This window comes from Cyprinus carpio, chromosome B24, assembly GCF_018340385.1.
Source record: "Cyprinus carpio isolate SPL01 chromosome B24, ASM1834038v1, whole genome shotgun sequence".
NCBI lineage: Eukaryota > Metazoa > Chordata > Actinopteri > Cypriniformes > Cyprinidae > Cyprinus > Cyprinus carpio.
In genome coordinates this window covers 1024053-1041993 of record NC_056620.1, presented here as the reverse complement: position 1 = coordinate 1041993, position 17941 = coordinate 1024053, and the positions used below count along the sequence as shown (strand labels likewise).

General features: G+C 39.8%; 1 protein-coding gene across 1 annotated transcript; it reads left to right on the top strand.

Moving 5' to 3' along the window:
- The first annotated feature begins 2723 nt into the window (after positions 1-2723).
- Positions 2724-16412, top strand: LOC109065852 (protein disulfide-isomerase TMX3-like). Its single transcript, XM_042751992.1, has 14 exons — positions 2724-2854; positions 2948-3005; positions 3900-3939; positions 4322-4445; positions 4738-4783; positions 8424-8523; positions 9568-9645; positions 9754-9820; positions 9944-10042; positions 11778-11835; positions 11916-11969; positions 12658-12714; positions 14007-14136; positions 15473-16412. The coding sequence occupies exons 1-14, from the start codon at positions 2836-2838 to the stop codon at positions 15620-15622; spliced, it is 1080 nt and encodes a 359-aa protein (XP_042607926.1). The 5' UTR covers positions 2724-2835; the 3' UTR covers positions 15623-16412.
- Positions 16413-17941: the final 1529 nt, after the last annotated feature.

Here is a 17941-nt window from a genome sequence, read left to right as displayed (position 1 = left end):
CCAAAAGTCTTGGCCTCACTGTGTGTGCAAATGCTCTCACACCAACCTGCTGCCATTCCTGAGCAAGCTCTGCACTGCTGGAGACACGATTCTGTAGCTGAGTCCTCAGGAGGAGACGGTCCTGTTCTGACTCCTCAGGAGGAGACAGTCCTGTTCTGTTCCATAGCTGACTCCTCGGGAGGAGACGGTCCTGTTCTGTAGCTGAGTCCTCAGGAGGAGACGGTCCTGTTCCACAGCTGAGTCCTCAGGAGGAGACGATCCTGTTCCACAGCTGAGTCCTCAGGAGGAGACAATCCTGTTCTGAGCTGACTCCTCAGGAGGAGACGGCCCTGTTCTGACTCCTCAGGAGCAGACAATGCTGTTCTGACTCCTCAGGAGGAGAAGGTCCTGTTCCATAGCTGAGTCCTCAGGAGGAGACGGTCCTGTTCTGACTCCTCAGGAGGAGACGGTCCTGTTCTGTAGCTGACTCCTCGGGAGGAGACAGTCCTGTTCCAAAGCTGAGTCCTCAGGAGGAGCTGACTCCTCTCCACAGCTGAGTCCTCAGGAGGAGACAATCCTGTTCTGAGCTGACTCCTCAGGAGGAGACGGTCCTGTTCTGACTCCTCAGGAGGAGACGGCCCTGTTCCATAGCTGTCTCCTCAGGAGAAGGTCCTGTTCCATAGCTGAGTCCTCAGGAGGAGACGGTCCTGTTCTGACTCCTCCGGAGCAGACAATGCTGTTCTGACTCCTCAGGAGGAGACGGTCCTGTTCCATAGCTGACTCCTCGGGAGGAGACGGTCCTGTTCCATAGCTGAGTCCTCAGGAGGAGACAGTCCTGTTCAGTAGCTGAGTCCTCAGTAGGAGACGGTCCAGTAAACGGTTCTTTCAGGTGCAACATTCTTTGTAGCAGTTTCCTTGCATGTGAGGCCATTTTGATGAAAAGCGATGATGGCTGCACGTGTTTCTTTGGAGGTAACCATTGCTAACAAGAACACAATAATTGGAAGCGCTTCTTCCCTCCTTTTATAGGAGATGGTCCTGTTCCGTAGCTGAGTCCTCAGGAGGAGACAGTCCTGTTCCAAAGCTGAGTCCTCAGGAGGAGACAGTCCTGTTCTGTAGCTGAGTCCTCAGGAGCAGATGGTCCTGGCACTTGCTGGACACTCTGGGACATCCTGAAGACTTCTTCACTGCAGTTGAACCTCTCTCCTTGAAGTTCTTGATGATCCAGTAAATGGTTCCTTCAGGTGCAATATTCTTTGTAGCAGTTTCCTTCCATGTGAGGCCATTTTGATGAAAAGCCATGATGGCTGCATGGTCCTGTTCTGACTCCTCAGGAGGAGACGGTCCTGTTACGTAGCTGAGTCCTCAGGAGGAGACAGTCGTGTTCTGTAGCTGAGTCCTCAGGAGGAGACGGTCCTGGCGCTTGCTGGACACTGTGGGACATCCTGAAGACTTCTTCACTGCAGTTGAACCTCTCTCCTTGAAGTTCTTGATGATCCAGTAAATGGTTCTTTCAGGTGCAATATTCTTTGCAGCAGTTCCTTGCATGTGAGGCCATTTTGATGAAAAGCGCGATGATGGCTGCACGTGTTTCTATGGAGGTGGTTTTTGCTTTGGAGGTTTCATTAATTTGAAGTGATTCTTTGCATGTGTTTCTATGGAGGTAACCATTGCTTAGATGAGTACTATGGTTGGGAGTGTTTTTTTACTCCTTTTTGTTAAAAATCAGTCCCTGTTCTGTAGCTGACTCCTCAGGAGGAGACGTTCCTGTTCCGTAGCTGACACCTCAGGAGGGGACGGTCCTGTTTCTTGCTGGACACGGGAGGTCTGGGACGTTCCTGAAGACTTCTTCACTGCAGTTGAACCTCTCTCCTTGAAGTTCTTGATGATCCAGTAAATGGTTCGTTCAGTTGCAATATTCTTTGTAGCAGTTTCCTTGCATGTGAGGCCATTTTGATGAAAAGTGATGATGGCTGCACGTGTTTCTTTGGAGGTGAAAAGTTCATTGTTGGCTAATGAAGCTTTTAGCAATTGGTAACACCTTTAGAATACTGTTTCTTACTGCATAACTAATAAGGAATTATTGAAGAACTAACAGGTGATTATTCATTAACACTTAACTCACTACTGTTAACTACTAAGGAAGATGTGTTAACTAATCAGAATGTAATACAATTTTATGATTGTGCTAAGTAACAGTTAGCTAATTAATATATAACTAATAACTAATATGTTTTTAAACCTTATTAAAGGAGACATTTCAATTAATACAAAAAGCTTTTAAAAATAGATTTTGGTCACCCAATAGATAAAATACCCTTAAAAAGGTCAGAGGGACTCAAATCGTACCAGTTTCGTGGAATGAAGTTACTTCATAGTTATTTTTCTTGAACCTTAACTAGTAGATAATTAATAGTAGTTCTTCAGGAGGTCTGACAGAATATATTAGTTATTGATTAGCTTACTGTTACTTAGCACAATCATAAAATTGTATTACATACTGAGTAGTTAACACATCTTAGTAGTTAACAGTAGTGAGTTAAGTGTTAATGAATAATTACCTGTTAATTCTTCAATAATTCATTATGCAGTACATAAGAAACAGTATTCTAAAGTGTTACCACAATGTGAATAAACACCACAACAGCTTAAGCAGCAAACTTTGCAAAACACAAAATTTATGTCACTGCCAAAACTTTTATCCATGAATGTAGTGTGCTGTGTGTCATCCACTATATAGGGAACGAGAGCGAGTCGGACGCAGCTTCAGCTTTTGACTGGAAGCGCATGGCGTCACTGCGCATGCGCCGCTGCTGCTGTTCGCGTTTCCTGTTGATGCGCTTCTGATCCGGAGCTATGGCGCTGCTCAGAGCGGGTACAGACTCTTTACAGCTTTTACACCTCTTTATATCAGTCAGTCATCATGAATCTGATCGGCGTCTGATGCTGTGATTGTGTGTGTTTGCAGCTTTCTCTTCTCTTCTCTTCAGTTCCGCGTTTGCTTTGGTGCAGGACCTCGATGACACGTAAGATATTCCTTCTCCTTTAATATATTCTCTCGGAGTCATTGTCATAATGTGTACAGTGTTTTGTGGAGTTGCGGCTCAGTTTGGGTTAGTTGTGGATGTGTGGATCCGATGCTTTGAGTTGGTTTGTTTTGTTTATGTTCATATCATTCATATTCATATTCATGCAGTATCTGACAGCTGCAGGGCTGAATATGAAGCACTGGCCTGTGTGTGTTCATCATTTACTGATAATCACGTATTGCTCTTAGAAACCTGACTGTTCTTCAGTGCTTAATTCGGACATGAAGCCTATTATTACAGTGCTGTATGTTTTGATTCAACCTCATGAAATCACTTGACAAGTAGTTTTCTTTACTGTACTGACGAGTATTCTTCAGTACATGAGTTTAAAACCTGTTCTGTTCGAGTGAAAGTTGAAGGATGAGATGATTCATTTGCACTGAATGGGACGATCATCTTTATTTGATGAAAAATGGATGTAATAAAATAAATAGATCATTTTAATTAAAAAAAAAATAGATTCAAATCTTTAACATGTTTGCATAATATATAAATTTTGTGGTGAGCTCACTCTGCTCTCATTAGAGAAAACCTCTGCTTCTGTGTTTGCTGTATGTTATGCTGCTTTATCACTCCACTGTAAATTTATATCAGTATTTTTGCTTGATTATCATGATTTAAATTATTCTCACTGTCATTATATCTATATTGAATGTTTCAGCATCCATTGAAACAATGAATGTGTAAATGTTGCGTACAGATATCTAGATATAAACACAGCAGATCTTCAGTCCTGACCGCTCGGGAAGCACTGTCTTCTTCTGGGGCTGTTCTCATGCTGTGGTTAACTTCAGGAAATGCAAATCCTGTTTGTTTTTCTTCCTTGTTCAGGTTTAAAGACAGCAGGATGGAGGACGTTTGGCTGGTGGATGTGAGTCAAACACACATGATCTAATGTAAATGTGTGTGTCTGTGTGTGTGTGTGTGTGTGTGTGTGTGTGTGTTTGTCTATATGTGTGTGTCTGTGTGTGTCTGTGTGTGTGTGTGTGTGTTTGTCTATATGTATGTGTGTGTGTGTCTATCTGTGTGTGTGTGTGTGTGTGTGTGTGTGTGTGTTTGTCTATATGTGTGTGTGTGTGTGTGTTTGTCTATATGTGTGTGTGTGTGTGTGTGTGTGTGTGTGTTTGTCTATATGTGTGTGTGTGTTTGTCTATGTGTGTGTGTGTGTGTGTGTGTGTGTGTGTGTGTGTTTGTCTATATGTGTGTGTCTGTGTGTTTGTGTGTGTGTGATTGGTCTTTATGCTGTGCTGTAGTTTTATGCTCCGTGGTGTGGATACTGTAAGAAGCTGGAGCCGGTCTGGCAGGAGGTGGGAGCGGAGCTGACCCGCTCGGGGTCACCGGTCCGAGTCGGAAAGATGGACGCCACTGCATATTCAGGTCAGAACCAGCAATGAATACAAGGTCTTTGTGCAGTCACACTTGTGTCTTTATGAAGTAATCAAACATACTGTGCTTGAAATAACTATATTAAAGCTTAAATAGTTATTAATCATTGAAGTCGGTTATAATGTCATTTGCTTGTTTTCTCTATATAATTTACTCACTCTTTGAATAACTGTGATCACATTAACTACATGATGATATGGTGTATCGTGATCTGATACAACACTAGACTGGGCTTCTCTCTGCTGCTGATGGTGATGTGAGTGTGTTCATGTGTGTGTCGCAGGTGTGGCGTCGGACTTCGGCGTGCGAGGATATCCCACCATTAAACTGTGAGTCTTTCTCCAGCGCTCCTCTCATGCTAATACACGTGTGCAGATGAAATCAGCTAGTCGTGCACTGACCAAACTGTCTGGTGACTAACTGATCTTAAGAAAGCGTGTAGAATAATGGTCAGTCCTGATTGGACACGTTTCTGCACCAGATGACAAATCCCTGACAAGGAACTGATGTTATATTTCTGACACAAAGCACAAATAGATTTGCACCAGTCATCTATTTTAAATCTTTACTGTAGATATCTTTTCACTGAAAGAGATCTTTTATTTCCAAAAATCATTAAACAAATGATCACTGATAACAAATTTCAACCAGTTAAATATTCATTACCATGGCCAACTTTGTTTTGAAACAAATCTGTCGCCTCACCAAAAAGTAAACTAGATGCAATCCAGTCATTAGACAACACTGTTTACATGAAGAATCAAGATGCGTGTGCCATAAATGAATAAATGGGAGTGTTTGGGATCTCGTGGCTCTTCGCTCAGGAAACACAGTCATGATGAAGCAGAAAACACAGGTTTGAGCGGCGCTGACTCCGTCTGGACTCTTGCTGACTGACTGTGGTTTGTTTCTCACCAAACCCTGCCGTTTACCTCCAGAACTGTTGTGAAATGTGGGATCGTTCTGTGATTCACTCTCATTATGGAGTTTCTCCTTTTGTGGTCTTAAAATAAAAGAGGCTCACAAGAAGGTAGAAATCGATGACTTATAAAAGGCCATTGTCTGTTATGGCCACTGATAATTTGTGTACTATTAGTCAGTATAATCTGTGGTCTCTGCCTGGGTGTGTGTGTGTGTGTGTGTGTGTGTGTGTGTGTGTGTGTGTTCCTCAGTGAATCCCGTCAGACGCAGGCGTTGAGTCTGGGGACCGAGGTGTTGATGAAATTCCTCATGAGGCTAATTCTCCTAATGAAGGACAGAGTCCCTCTCATAAGAAAATGTGCAAATGTGAAAAGTGCATTTATATAATTGTATATATTTTTTTGATAAGCTAAATGACTGCTTTGGTGGACATGCTGGGTTGATATCTGTCAGTCCTAACCTCAGGTCTGTGGATGTGTTGCTGGATCAGTCCTTGACTCCTCTCTCTCTGGAGGACTCTGGAATAGTCTTGTGTGCTTCTGTTACCGTAGTAAATGCTCCTGTTGGCTGTTTCACAACACCGGTTGCTGGGCGATAACTTATTGTATCATTCACATGACAATAGAGGGTTGATCATCGATAGTATTTATAAATTATACAGTTACATATACTGTTAAAATAATGTGAACACACAGTAAACAGACAATATTTCTTTATGTATGCAAATGCACTTTCACTATTTTGAATAGACTCAGTTGAAGTTTGTCTATCAAAACATCTGCCAATTATTAAACTGAATCACTGATTAATATAAATAATAATAATTATAATAATAAAAAAATAGTTAAATGATGACGTTTGGATTAGGGTTCGGTGTTTCTGTTTGTTTGTTTTCTTGTGTTCAGTATTATGTTAGAGGTCTAAAAGCATCTGACATGACTTTGCTTTCAGTTTTGCGTCTGAAAAAGCTGCAGTTTCAGCAGGGGTTTGTAGACTTTTATACCCACTATAGGTGTGAATGACATGTTTTAGATGTATGTTGAGGCATCACGTGTTCATATGGTGTATGATTTAGTCAGAGATTCATGGAATTGTTCTGTATTTTTGCCTTGATTTGATTATATTGATTTGTTTCTCTATGTCTGGATGGGGGGGTGGCTTGTATTTAATTGGGAGGGAGAAAGAAAGATGGAATTATTGAGTTTGCCAACAGAGTGGCTGGGTGAGAATTTAATTCTGATACTGTTGAAACTAAAGCTATATTTCTGAATTTTCAACCTTCTCCAAACCTTGTTAAGCTTTAAAAGCTATTGGAAGTCATTTTATCTACGGTTATAAACCACCTGTGCGTTGTTTCCTACAACATGTTTTTGCACCAGAGTCTCACCTCTATAACTGGTCACATTAAACAAAATGATTGTATTAAATACTACTACCTTTTTAAAGTTAACGTCTTATTATGTAAAAGTCTTGTGAATATGGCCTTAGTAAAGTGAAAGTGTGTAGAGAGTAGCAGTGCAGTAAACACTACATGTATATCAGTTTTCTCAGTATATTGTAATAATAAACAGCTGATAAAGAGCATCAGGATTACTAGAAAAGTCCCTGTGTCCCAATTCACATGCTCTCCTCCCTAAGTAGTGTCTGAGAGAGGAAGGAGTGTGTTCCACATCACAGCGTGTTGAGATGAATAACCCACAGATTCTCGCAGCGTTTCACGGCACACTTATGATGTGATAGTTTACTCCAAAACCTCCCTGCTCTCCTGCTGCACATGCTTTATCTGCAAAAACAGTGCATGCTTTAGTAGTGTATGGTAGGGCTGCACGATGTCTCACTGTATCTTTATAAACAGTGTGGGTCCACGATAGTCACAAGCAGGATGTGCGATGTAGTCTGTCATAGTTGATGCGTATTAGTTAACCCGTACGGGCCAGCTGCACCCCGGCCCTTGACGAATGTGATTCGCGGATTAATTGCACAACTTAACCATCATAGAGTGAAAGTTTATCATTTTTTTTTTTTTTAAGTCCTGTCATTTTAACAGGGGCTAAGTAATGAGCAGAGAATGAGCAGAGAGAGAGAGAGTGTTTCTGTATGCCCTGCGCGCCGCGCGCATTCTCACCGTCTTCAAACAACAGAGCGCTGTCTTGCTCTCTCTCTCCCTCGCGCATATTAATCAAAATCAATTGACATGATGGTGTAGTGCAAACACAAAAAAAAAAAAACACAGTGATGAAATGAGTTTTCTGTGTTGTCAAATCTTAAGCGATATCCTAAACTGCCGAGATAATTACACAACGTGTGCCGTACACGTCTGATTTCGCGAACTAATGATTCCTTTAGTTCTGTCCAACACTGAACTCACAAGATTCATGAATTGGTGTATAAAAAAATCTGTAACACTGTTACAATAATGTTCTATTTATTAAACTATCGTTAACTACATTATTTAACATTTACTATTACTAAACTGCACTTCTACAACTTTGTTAATTTTAACATTTAGGCTATAGCCTTCATTGTTGAAATCAAAAGTTGTACAGTATTTGTTAAATTATTTAACAATGCACTGTGAAGTAACATTTACCAACCAATGAACAGCTAATGTTTTTTATAAACTTTTTAAACAAAGATTAATAGAATATAGTTTGGAAAAATTGCGTGGTAAGTCATGTTAGTTAATATGTAAACAATTCAAAACCATATCCTAAAGTTACAAACAAATAACTTACTCTAATTTAAAAAACTCTGATGTTTAAATCATTTAAACGAGAATGTAAGTGTGCTCACCCCATTTTTGTTTGTAAGAAAAAAATTAGATTCGATTTCATATCGCAATATATATCGCAGAAAAATAAAATATCGCAATGTCATTTTTTCCCAATATCGTGCAGCCCTAGTGTATGGAGGTGAACTGGGAGCAAGTGAAAGCTGCACTCTGCTGGGTTAGGATAGGAAAGTCATTTTCTGATGATTGTGTGTGTGTGTGTGTGCGTGCGTGTGTATGTGCGTGTGTGTGTGTGTGTGCGTGTATGTGTGTTTCAGGCCAGCCGTGCGGTCGCTGCCCAGCAGACAGATGTTTGAGCACGTCTTGAAGATATTCAGTGTGTTGTTTCTGTATGTCGGAGGCGAGTCTCCTCTGAAAGTGAGCTAGAGCTGCTCAATCTGTCTTCATATCTACACTTAACTAAGAATGTGTGTGTTTTGAATGTGAGTGTTTGTGTGATGAAGATTTGATATGTTTATTAATAAGCATTTTTTCCCCTAACTTTATTAAATGTCATAATGTGTGTGTGCTGACACTGAGTCTTCAAACAAACAGATTTCATATGTTTATTAATCTGCGCCATTCAAAGTGTGTCCGAGATTACAACAAAAAAATCTGAAATCCGTATCATCGTTATCAAACTCCATCTTTCCACTGCAGGAAACACAGGAGCTGCTTCTGAAGTGGCATTAGATGTATTTACACAGACTGTGTGATGAAGCTGAGAGCCATTAATGCATTTACACTGCAAGATTAATGTTTTAAATAATTTTGTTAACATACAATTAAGAAATGTTTGGAAAAATGCAGTGATACTTTTATATATAAAACAATCCACCAGTGAGTAATGTTTTAAATAATTTTGTTAACATACAATTAAGAGTTGTTTGTTAAGATGATTTGTTTAATCGGTTGATTCGTTCAGAAATGTGGTTTCATTCAGTAAGGAAACCGAGAAGGAAAGCGGTTATTTGATTGGTTCTTTTTTTGTTTGTATAATTGAGCAAAAACACAGAAAGTAAGTTAATTTGTTTTAAGTTCTTGTTTATTGATTGATTTTTAATTCTTGTTTATTCAGCTCATCAGACTCCTGACAATCACACCAACCCATATCACAGTTTCATTATAAGCTTTCCATCAACTCCCAGTCCCTGCAGTTCCTCATGAACCCGGATGGAGGCACAGCCATATAAACTTCCTCACAACATCTGCACAAGTGTCTGTTTATTACAGAGCAGTCAGAACTGCTGATGGGGCGAGAATCTGCAATCACTTATCTTTATGCTTTTAATTTTTTGTCCGTAAACTTTAGTGTTTTTGTTGTTGTGCTCATTTTCATTAATTCTTTTTTCTCTCTCTACACACACACACCCCTTTAACTCTTTCATTACTGGAGTACATTTCGCTGTTGTGTGATTTCAGGAGAAGTACACTGACGTGGCGTCGGAGCTCATTGTGTACACATATTTCTTCTCTGCGTCTGAAGACGTCTTACCAGAGGTGAGGTGAATCATTTTCAGACTCTTTTGCTTGCAGTTTGACTCATCCAGTCTGCTGTGTTTTAAACAATCACATGAAATCTGACTGAAATACGTTGTTCTGCTGCAGTCTGTGGCTTTGCATGAATTGCCTTCAGTGGTCGTCTTCAAAGATGGAACCTATTTCACATACGATGGTACGTGAAGAAACCGTGAATCAACACCTAATGAACGTGTGTGCAGTGCTGGACCAGTGCATTGTTCACAGATGTATATGGCTTGCTTTCTGTTGCTGTAGTGAGATGGTTGTTGTGTTTCAGAGTATGAAGACGGCAGCTTGTCGTCCTGGGTGAACCGAGAGCGCTTCCAGAGTTACCTGCCCATCGATGGGTTCACGCTCTATGAGCTGGGAGAGACAGGTAATACAGCTCTGACATATTCAACTAAATACTGAGCAGCCTGTGCAGGATGGAAGCTCAACCCTAAAGCAAACACATTTGTGAACATACTTTGGAAATGATTGTTATTTCCCATCATGTGTTGGTTTCTGTTAAGCTGAGAACACAGGGCTCAGTCGCTGTTTGCAGTCAGCAGAAAAAGTCACATAGTGTGTGGTGTCCAAAGATTATAATCTTAATTCAAATAACCAGTCGTTTTCACAAAGACTTTTTTTAAACGTTTAATATTTGCGAATGACATCAGTGATTGTCTGCGGCTATGCAGTGGAGAAACATTCACTGTCAAACATCATTCAGCAGTCATTTTTGTAATGTTTTTTTCTTGATTACAAAAAAATATATATTTTGATTGTTCATGTCTTATTTATTTGATTTGTTGATTTATTTCTTGTCTTTTATTTCATAAGTTTACTGCAAATTAAATGGTTTAGTTTTTTTTCTGCAGTCGATTAGCCAAAATTTTGTTAGTGATTTCTCCCATTTTAACGATTATCAAGAATTCTTTTATTTTAATCTACAGTCTAATAAAAGTTAAGAAAAATAGAATTAGTCTATAGGCCTATTTATAGACTACAGGCTAATTCCATTTTTCTTAAATTTTAACTTCAATTTGTTATGGAGATTTTTAAATGAACTTAATAACAAATAGGCTAGGCTAATAAATTTTCTTCATAAATAAATAAATCATGAATATGATGGAAAAAAAATATTTTAGACATACATGAGAAAATTAATATATTTTTGACTAAACATTTAATAATAGCGCTGGAAATGTTATAATTAAGGGAACAGAAAAGACATAGACCTAGGTAATGAAATGTGTCTACGCAAGCATTCATTCCAAAAAGAAAGAGAGGCATTGGACTTCATGTAAAACATATTCAAGACATTTATTAGGAACAACACCAACATAGCAGAAAAAAACCATAACACTTTATTTTGATCGTCCACTTTAGACATGCTACTAACAGTAATCTACATGTCCACTAGCAGTCATCAGAGTATTAGTAGACCGTCTGCTTAATATCTTCTAACACTTTATTTTGATGGGTCCACAACATATTGACTGTGAGAAACTTTGCCAGTATATGTCAACTTATTCTACTAACCCTAAACCTCACCTAACAATCTACTCTGAGAGTTAGTAGACATGTAGTTGTGAAGTTAATTATAGTTAGTAGAATGTCTGAAGTGGTCTATCAAAATAAAGTGTAACCCCCCAAAAACTAATGTTTTCTGTTATTTTAAGCACAAACACAGGTAAAAGCACCGGTGGTGTCTGCAGTGTTGTCTCTGGTGGGGCGGGAGTGTGGGTAGATGCTGCAGTGTTTGAGAGTGTTTTGTGTATTTTGGTTCTGCAGAATTTGTCCAGTCATGACCCGCAGTCGTGCAGTGTGTGGTGTCATGGACTGACTCAGTCATTAGGTTTGAGCTCCTCTCTGACTGCGCACGATGAAACAGTCTTTAAGTGTGTTGAGTTCAGTCTTAGCATGTTTCCTCTAGTCATGTAGTGTGTCCCCAGCTTTACGCAGATTTGTGAGCTTTCCATATGAAACTACTATCTACTATCATGAAACATATTGACCATTACACAAACTCACAGCTTAGACTGGATTTCTGAAGAGTGTGAATTATTGTTAGCCTCTTTTCTCTTTCTCTTCTTGATCAGGAACTGTTCTCTTTCTCTGTCTCTCAGGTAAACTGGTGGCGATCGCCGTCACTGATGAGAAAGATCCGACCGAGCGAAGCGGCAGGTAAAGAGATGGTTTGTGTGTCATGTGACGCTGTGATGTCAGTGTTTTCTTCTGTGCTTAACCCATCCGTGTTGGTTCAGGTTGAAAGGTCTGATCCAGAGAGTTGCTGCTGAACACAGAGATCAGTTCAACAGGTGAGAGTCACCAGCTGCTGTAGATCAGCATATCATATCTGCTGTTCTTCTGCTTCATAATCTTTATTCTGAGCTTCTACTTACAGTTTCCTGAGATTACATATTATTGTTTTTACCCAAGGAAATGAAAAACCACAAGAATTACCCCACATGAGTTTTCCATGTGTGATCACGTCATCATATTACTACATGCTGCATGCATTACAAATACTGAACAAACTTGCATTGTAATATAAACTGTAAGTGTACATGTAATCATACAGACATCCTTTATATATACTTACAAATACTTATTATACTTGCATTGTAGTATTATCTATATTTGTCATTTTATATAGTTCATTCTTGATTTTTTTTTCATTTTCTTTATGGAGTTTTTTGGAGTTTTTTTGAAGCATTATATTAGCCAAGATATATTTCAGCTGTGTCACGTGATCATCCGCACGAGTCATTAGCACTTATCTAGAGTATATCTTTTGGTGTGTGTATTTTTCATCTGTGTGAGTCATTAGCACTTATCTAGAGTATATCTAGAAGCTTGTCATTTATTTCTAGAGTTATTTGCTTTTATTAGCAAGGTAGAATTAGAGCACGTATGAAACACAGTCCGGGCAACACCAGCCGCTCTTTCTGTCTGTGCTCGGTGTTTCTGTAATGATCAGAAGAGCTCTCTCATGCTGTCCTGCAGGGACTTCCAGTTTGGCCACATGGACGGGAACGACTATATCAACAGCCTGATAATGGGGTGAGTGTGTCCTGATCATCATGAAGAAACAGAACAAACTGAGAAAGATTAAGTCAGGATGAGTTGTGTAGTACTGTGTGCTTCAAGACGCTTCAAGAAACCTTCCTCAAAAACTACAGTACTTTTAGGAGCTTTTGTGAAATTTGTGTAAAAATGATGTTAGATGTGGAAAATAATGTCATAAATATAGTTTCTTTATTTAACTAAATGAAAATCAACATTTTGGTGTGAGCATCCACTGTATTATTAAATTAATGGCAAAAATGAATGTTTGGAAATGTAAACTGATTATTTCCTACTGACACACTACAGTAACCACTTTAAACATTGTTCTGATGATTTAGTCCTACGCTGCTGAATGATTGAGTGTTTTTCCTGTGCCCACATCATTCTCACCCTCAAACGAGCAGTTTCCATAGACTGTAGCAAGCGCTGTAGCTTCTTCAGCAGCTGACTTCCACGGTTAGACCTCAATCTGTTTTTACACTAATTTCAAACACTGACTCGAGCCTGTTACGTTTCTCTTTCAAAGTACACACATGGAGTTGGTTTTGCAGTCTGAATGAGATCACAGCATATTCTGTCAATTTTCTGTTCTCGTGATCATCCTAAGTCACACAGCACTTATCTAGAGTATAATCTATGAGCTTGTCAAATTTTTCCTGGTCCTAGACAAGCTCTTTGGGTTTTTACTGTTTGTTATATGCTATGTTTTTTTTTTTGTTTATATAGTAAATGTCTGTTTGATGGTCTGTTTTTTGTTTTGTTTCTGTCTTTGCTTTGTGTTTCTGTAATTGATCAGAAGAGCTCTCTCATGCTGTCCTGCAGGGACTTCCATCTTTCTGTGTTTTGTGTTTCTGGGCATCTATATCAACAGCCTGATAATGGGGTTGAGTTGTGACTGAATCATTTTGAAGAGACAGAACAAAACAGATAATGGGGTGAGTGTGTCCTGATCATCATGAAGAAACAGAACAAACTGAGACAGACTCAGTCCAGAAGAACTGTGTGTTTTAGGCACTTGTGTAAAAATCCTGTAAAATGAGGATGCTGTCAAAAATAATGTCATAAATATAGTTTCTTTATCAATTAACTAAATGAAATCAACATTTGGTGTGAGCATCTCACTGTATTATTACAGTTTTAGGTAGAATGATTGTTTTTTGGTGTTGTATGATGTTTTTTACTGATGAAATACTGCAGAATATTATAACCTTTTTTTATGCTGAGAATACTAGTGTTCTGATGATTTAGTCCTACGCTGTGAATGATTGAGTGCTCTTCCTCCGCAGCGAGGTGTCTGTGCCCAGCATCATCATCCTCAACACCTCAAACGAGCAGTACTTCGTTCCGGCGGAGCCTGTGGAGGATCTGGAGCAGCTGCTGCGCTTCTTCAGCAGCGTTCTGGACGGCAGCGCTCCGGTACCTCAATCACTTACACTCAAACACCGACCGATCACGTCTCTTTAGACACAAAGTACTCAAATGATCTGGTTTTTACAGCTGCATGAGATCAAGCACCTTCTGTAAATGTTTCTGTTTGGATGCTACGTGCCACACACAGGAGATTTAAAGGGGTCATATGATGCAATTTAAATTTTTCCTGTGTCTTTGGAGTGTTACAAGCTCTTTTTGTGTGTGGAGGATATCTGTAAAGTTGCAAATACTAAAGTCTCAAACCCAAAGAGATATTCTTTATAAAAGTTAAGAGTTGACCACCCCCCCTAAAACGCCTCGTTTAAACACACCCCCACATCTCTACGTCACTATGTGGTAAGATTTGCATAACGCCGCCCAAATGTTGACGCAAAGAAAGGAGTAACATTTGATTCTTGCTGTAGTATTGTTGTTGCCGCCACGTCGTGGAGACGCTGTGCGTTTCGTTGTGAAAGCAAATCTACTTTGTTCTTACAAAAGAGGGCACGACTAGAAATCAGTGGTTAAGTTGTATTTACAACACTGTTCCAGAACAGTTCAGCCCAAATATTCAGATGTGTGCAGCTCATTTTACAGAGGACTGTTTCCTGTGAGAGTAGACTACAATACAGTGTCTGTTTCTATAAAGTGCGGCAAATCCAACTTTACAAGGACAGTCTGGTGCTTCTGACTCACAGCCTGTAAGTACTTTTCACATTTAAAGAATTTGTTACTGATGATTCAAACACGAGTTCTGAGCAGTAGAGTAGCACTTGTTGTTTCTTGTTTCTCCGATCACAAATGCAGACATGGTTTTATGTTTACACAGCGCGATACGTAACACAACATCAGTATAAAAAAAAACAGTATAAGTCATTATAATCAGTAATTATGTCCCCACTGGATGCAGCAAATGCCTCGTTTGTAATGGGTTTTACTGGTTTTGTCTCGTCTCGTGGGGGGACACAGCATCAAAGTAAGTTTCCGTAAAATTTCCGTCACATGCTTGAGGTATTCAGCCAATCACAACATACTAGATAGCTGGCCAATCACAGCACACCTCACTTCCAGACCGATGAGCTTTGGAAAAATCGAGGCGTTTCAGAAGGCGGGGCATAGATGAGAAACAATAATGTACAGTATGTGGAAAATAATGTGTTTTTTGAACCTTAAACCGCATAAACACATTTCATTACAACAAATAAAATTATACACAAGATAGTGCTCTTTTTAGCAACGTCATATGACCCTTTTAATGGTTTTAGCGACAGCAGAATCACTGTCTGAATCAGACGCAGCTGGACTTTCTCTTGATCCGACTCGGTCCTGTGTTTCCCGACAGGCGTTCGGAGGAGACGGGATCTTCCAGAGGATCAAGCGCGTGGCGTACGATGCCAGATCCACCGTAATGGTGAGCAGAGTTCAGAAAAACAAACCTAAATCAATCATTATTGAATATGTAATGTTTGGTAAACAGATGTTCATGTACTGAAGAAATCATGTTCCTCCCTTTAATTAAACTGTTGTAGCTGTTTGCATTTCTGCTAGAACAAAAACCAAAGATCAGACTAATGCTGACTTGAGTCTGAGTTTATTTACTCCTGTAGCTAATGTGACTCAAGAGGAGACTCTAGATTCAGTGATGTTTCATTTTTCCCACAATGCACTTCAGAGATGTGAAGAATATGAGCTGCTGCTTCAGTGTTTTATTTAGAGATAAACAGCCATAGCAAATGCATACTGTATCATACTCTGGGATTTGTAAAACTGCTTTCACACTGATGATCAGATGAACTCAGATCCACAGCAAAGGATTGACGTGCCAGATCATACACCTTAAACATAACCAAAACCTGATTATTCCTTAAACACACACCTCAGGTGTCCCAAGACATTAACCCCTCATTCATCTTTACATTAGACCTCCATCTTCTTCTTAGTCCTCAGTCTGTTCATTATCAACAATATGACAAGAAATAATAGAACATTTTAAGAGAATGTCTGTTTTCATATAATTGTGGGTCTGATCATGAAGATATTGATTGTTGAAGATGAAAACAGAAACGTTTTAAGATTAAAGTATTGATCGGTTCAGATCCTTAATATGAGCTGATGCTGAATGTGTGTGTTATTACTGTTATTGAATTATCAGGACTGTTTTATGCTGTGAGAGCCTTCTGTGTTAAATATACATTCCAGATCACAGGAACTCATGATTGATGAAACATTAACGGCTTGTCAGTGTGTGATGTGTACTTTAATAATGAGCAGATAGATGTGTGTGTGTGTGTGTGTGTGTGTGTGTGTGTGTGTGTGTGTATGTTACTCTGATGGTCTCTCTCTGTTCTTCTGTGTGTGTTACTCAGCTCTCCGCTGCTCGGCTGCTTTCTCTTCGGTCTGCCGCTAGGCGTCATCAGCCTCATGTGCTACGGCATCTGCACGGCTGAGTCTGACGACGACACGGAGCTGATGAAGAGAGACGGCTTCACGGATGAGGAGGAAGACGAGGGTGAGGAGGAAGAGCAGCAGCAGCTGACGGCTGGAGCAGAGGGAGAGGAGGATGAGGACAGAGAGAAGATCGAGCAGAAGAGTATGACTGAAAAAAAGGTGGATTAACGAGAAACGAAGGCCTCGGAAGAGGAAACCAAGGCCTAGAATCTCCTCACTGGATTTCATTGGATTGTCTGTTTTCGAACTCTTTATTTTCATAATTTCCATAAATGTCAAAGTCTTGTTTGTGAAAACTTCAGGACCAGTCTTGGAGCTCCACATGTGACTGTACTGAGTTACAAAAGCACACAGACGCAAACACTGACTGTTCTGAAGTGGAAGGTCTTTGTGCTTAAAATTAATAATCATTACTGTAATAATGTGCCCTTATGAGCTGTTCTCTATCGTCACTTTAAATCATGCGTGGACTGCAGCTGAGACGTGCTAAATGATCGATCTCTCACTGGACACGCTTCCTGTTCGCTCTTTTTGTTTGTTTTGGATGAGAAAGTGCAGTTATTGTTTCATCAGAGACTTGATCTCCGGAGGATTGTTTTACATGAGATTTGTTACGTTATCAAATCATAATGAGCGCACATGAATGCTTTTCTCCTGCTTGCCACACAGATGTGATCTCACAGAAAGTAGACGTCTAGTGAAGCTGTTCTAGCAGCGAGTGTTTATTTCTCTGTGAAATGATGAAGGAAGGCTTGGGTTTTATCATAAGCACTGAACACATTCACACACAGCAGCTTCACGTTCAGTGTTTTTTTTTTTTAATAGTCTCAATCCTGGAGAAAACATCATGGGCGTTCCTTCTGTAGGTGCTACATTTAACATTAAACAGCAGATAGGCTCAGTGTATGTGTTTTACAGATGTAAGGCTTTATATGTCAGCTGTTCTCAGCATTGATTACCAGAATATACTCAGAAACCGTTGAGTTCACAAAAAATGAAAGATGCAGAACTTTTATTTAGATTCTCAAAACTCCAGTGAATCACTGTAAACCATGTAAGTGTGTGAGGAAACGTGTGCTGTGATGAACGGAGCGATCTTTAGATGCTCTTCATCTGATCTCAGACACACATCGAGCCAAAGCTGTCCTTACACAAGAACACTGACGAGTGTCTGAAGTTTTATATGTGAGTGACCCGGTACTTCGGTACCAAGTCGGTACTAAAAAAATGAAAACATTTCGGTACCAGCTTTTTTCAAGTACCGGTGGTACCGAGTAACCAGTCAACCCGTTCCTTGATGCGCTATCTGAAAGGTGCACAGATGTGTTCTCTTCATAAAAGCAGTGAGACATGACTACATCAA

Bases quoted from the DNA above. Each gene is read 5' to 3' on its own strand.
- LOC109065852 (XM_042751992.1), top strand. The intron at 3,940-4,321 runs GTGAGTCAAACA...GCTGTGCTGTAG, and splicing joins AGGACGTTTGGCTGGTGGAT to TTTTATGCTCCGTGGTGTGG. The intron at 10,043-11,777 runs GTAATACAGCTC...TCTGTCTCTCAG, and splicing joins CTATGAGCTGGGAGAGACAG to GTAAACTGGTGGCGATCGCC.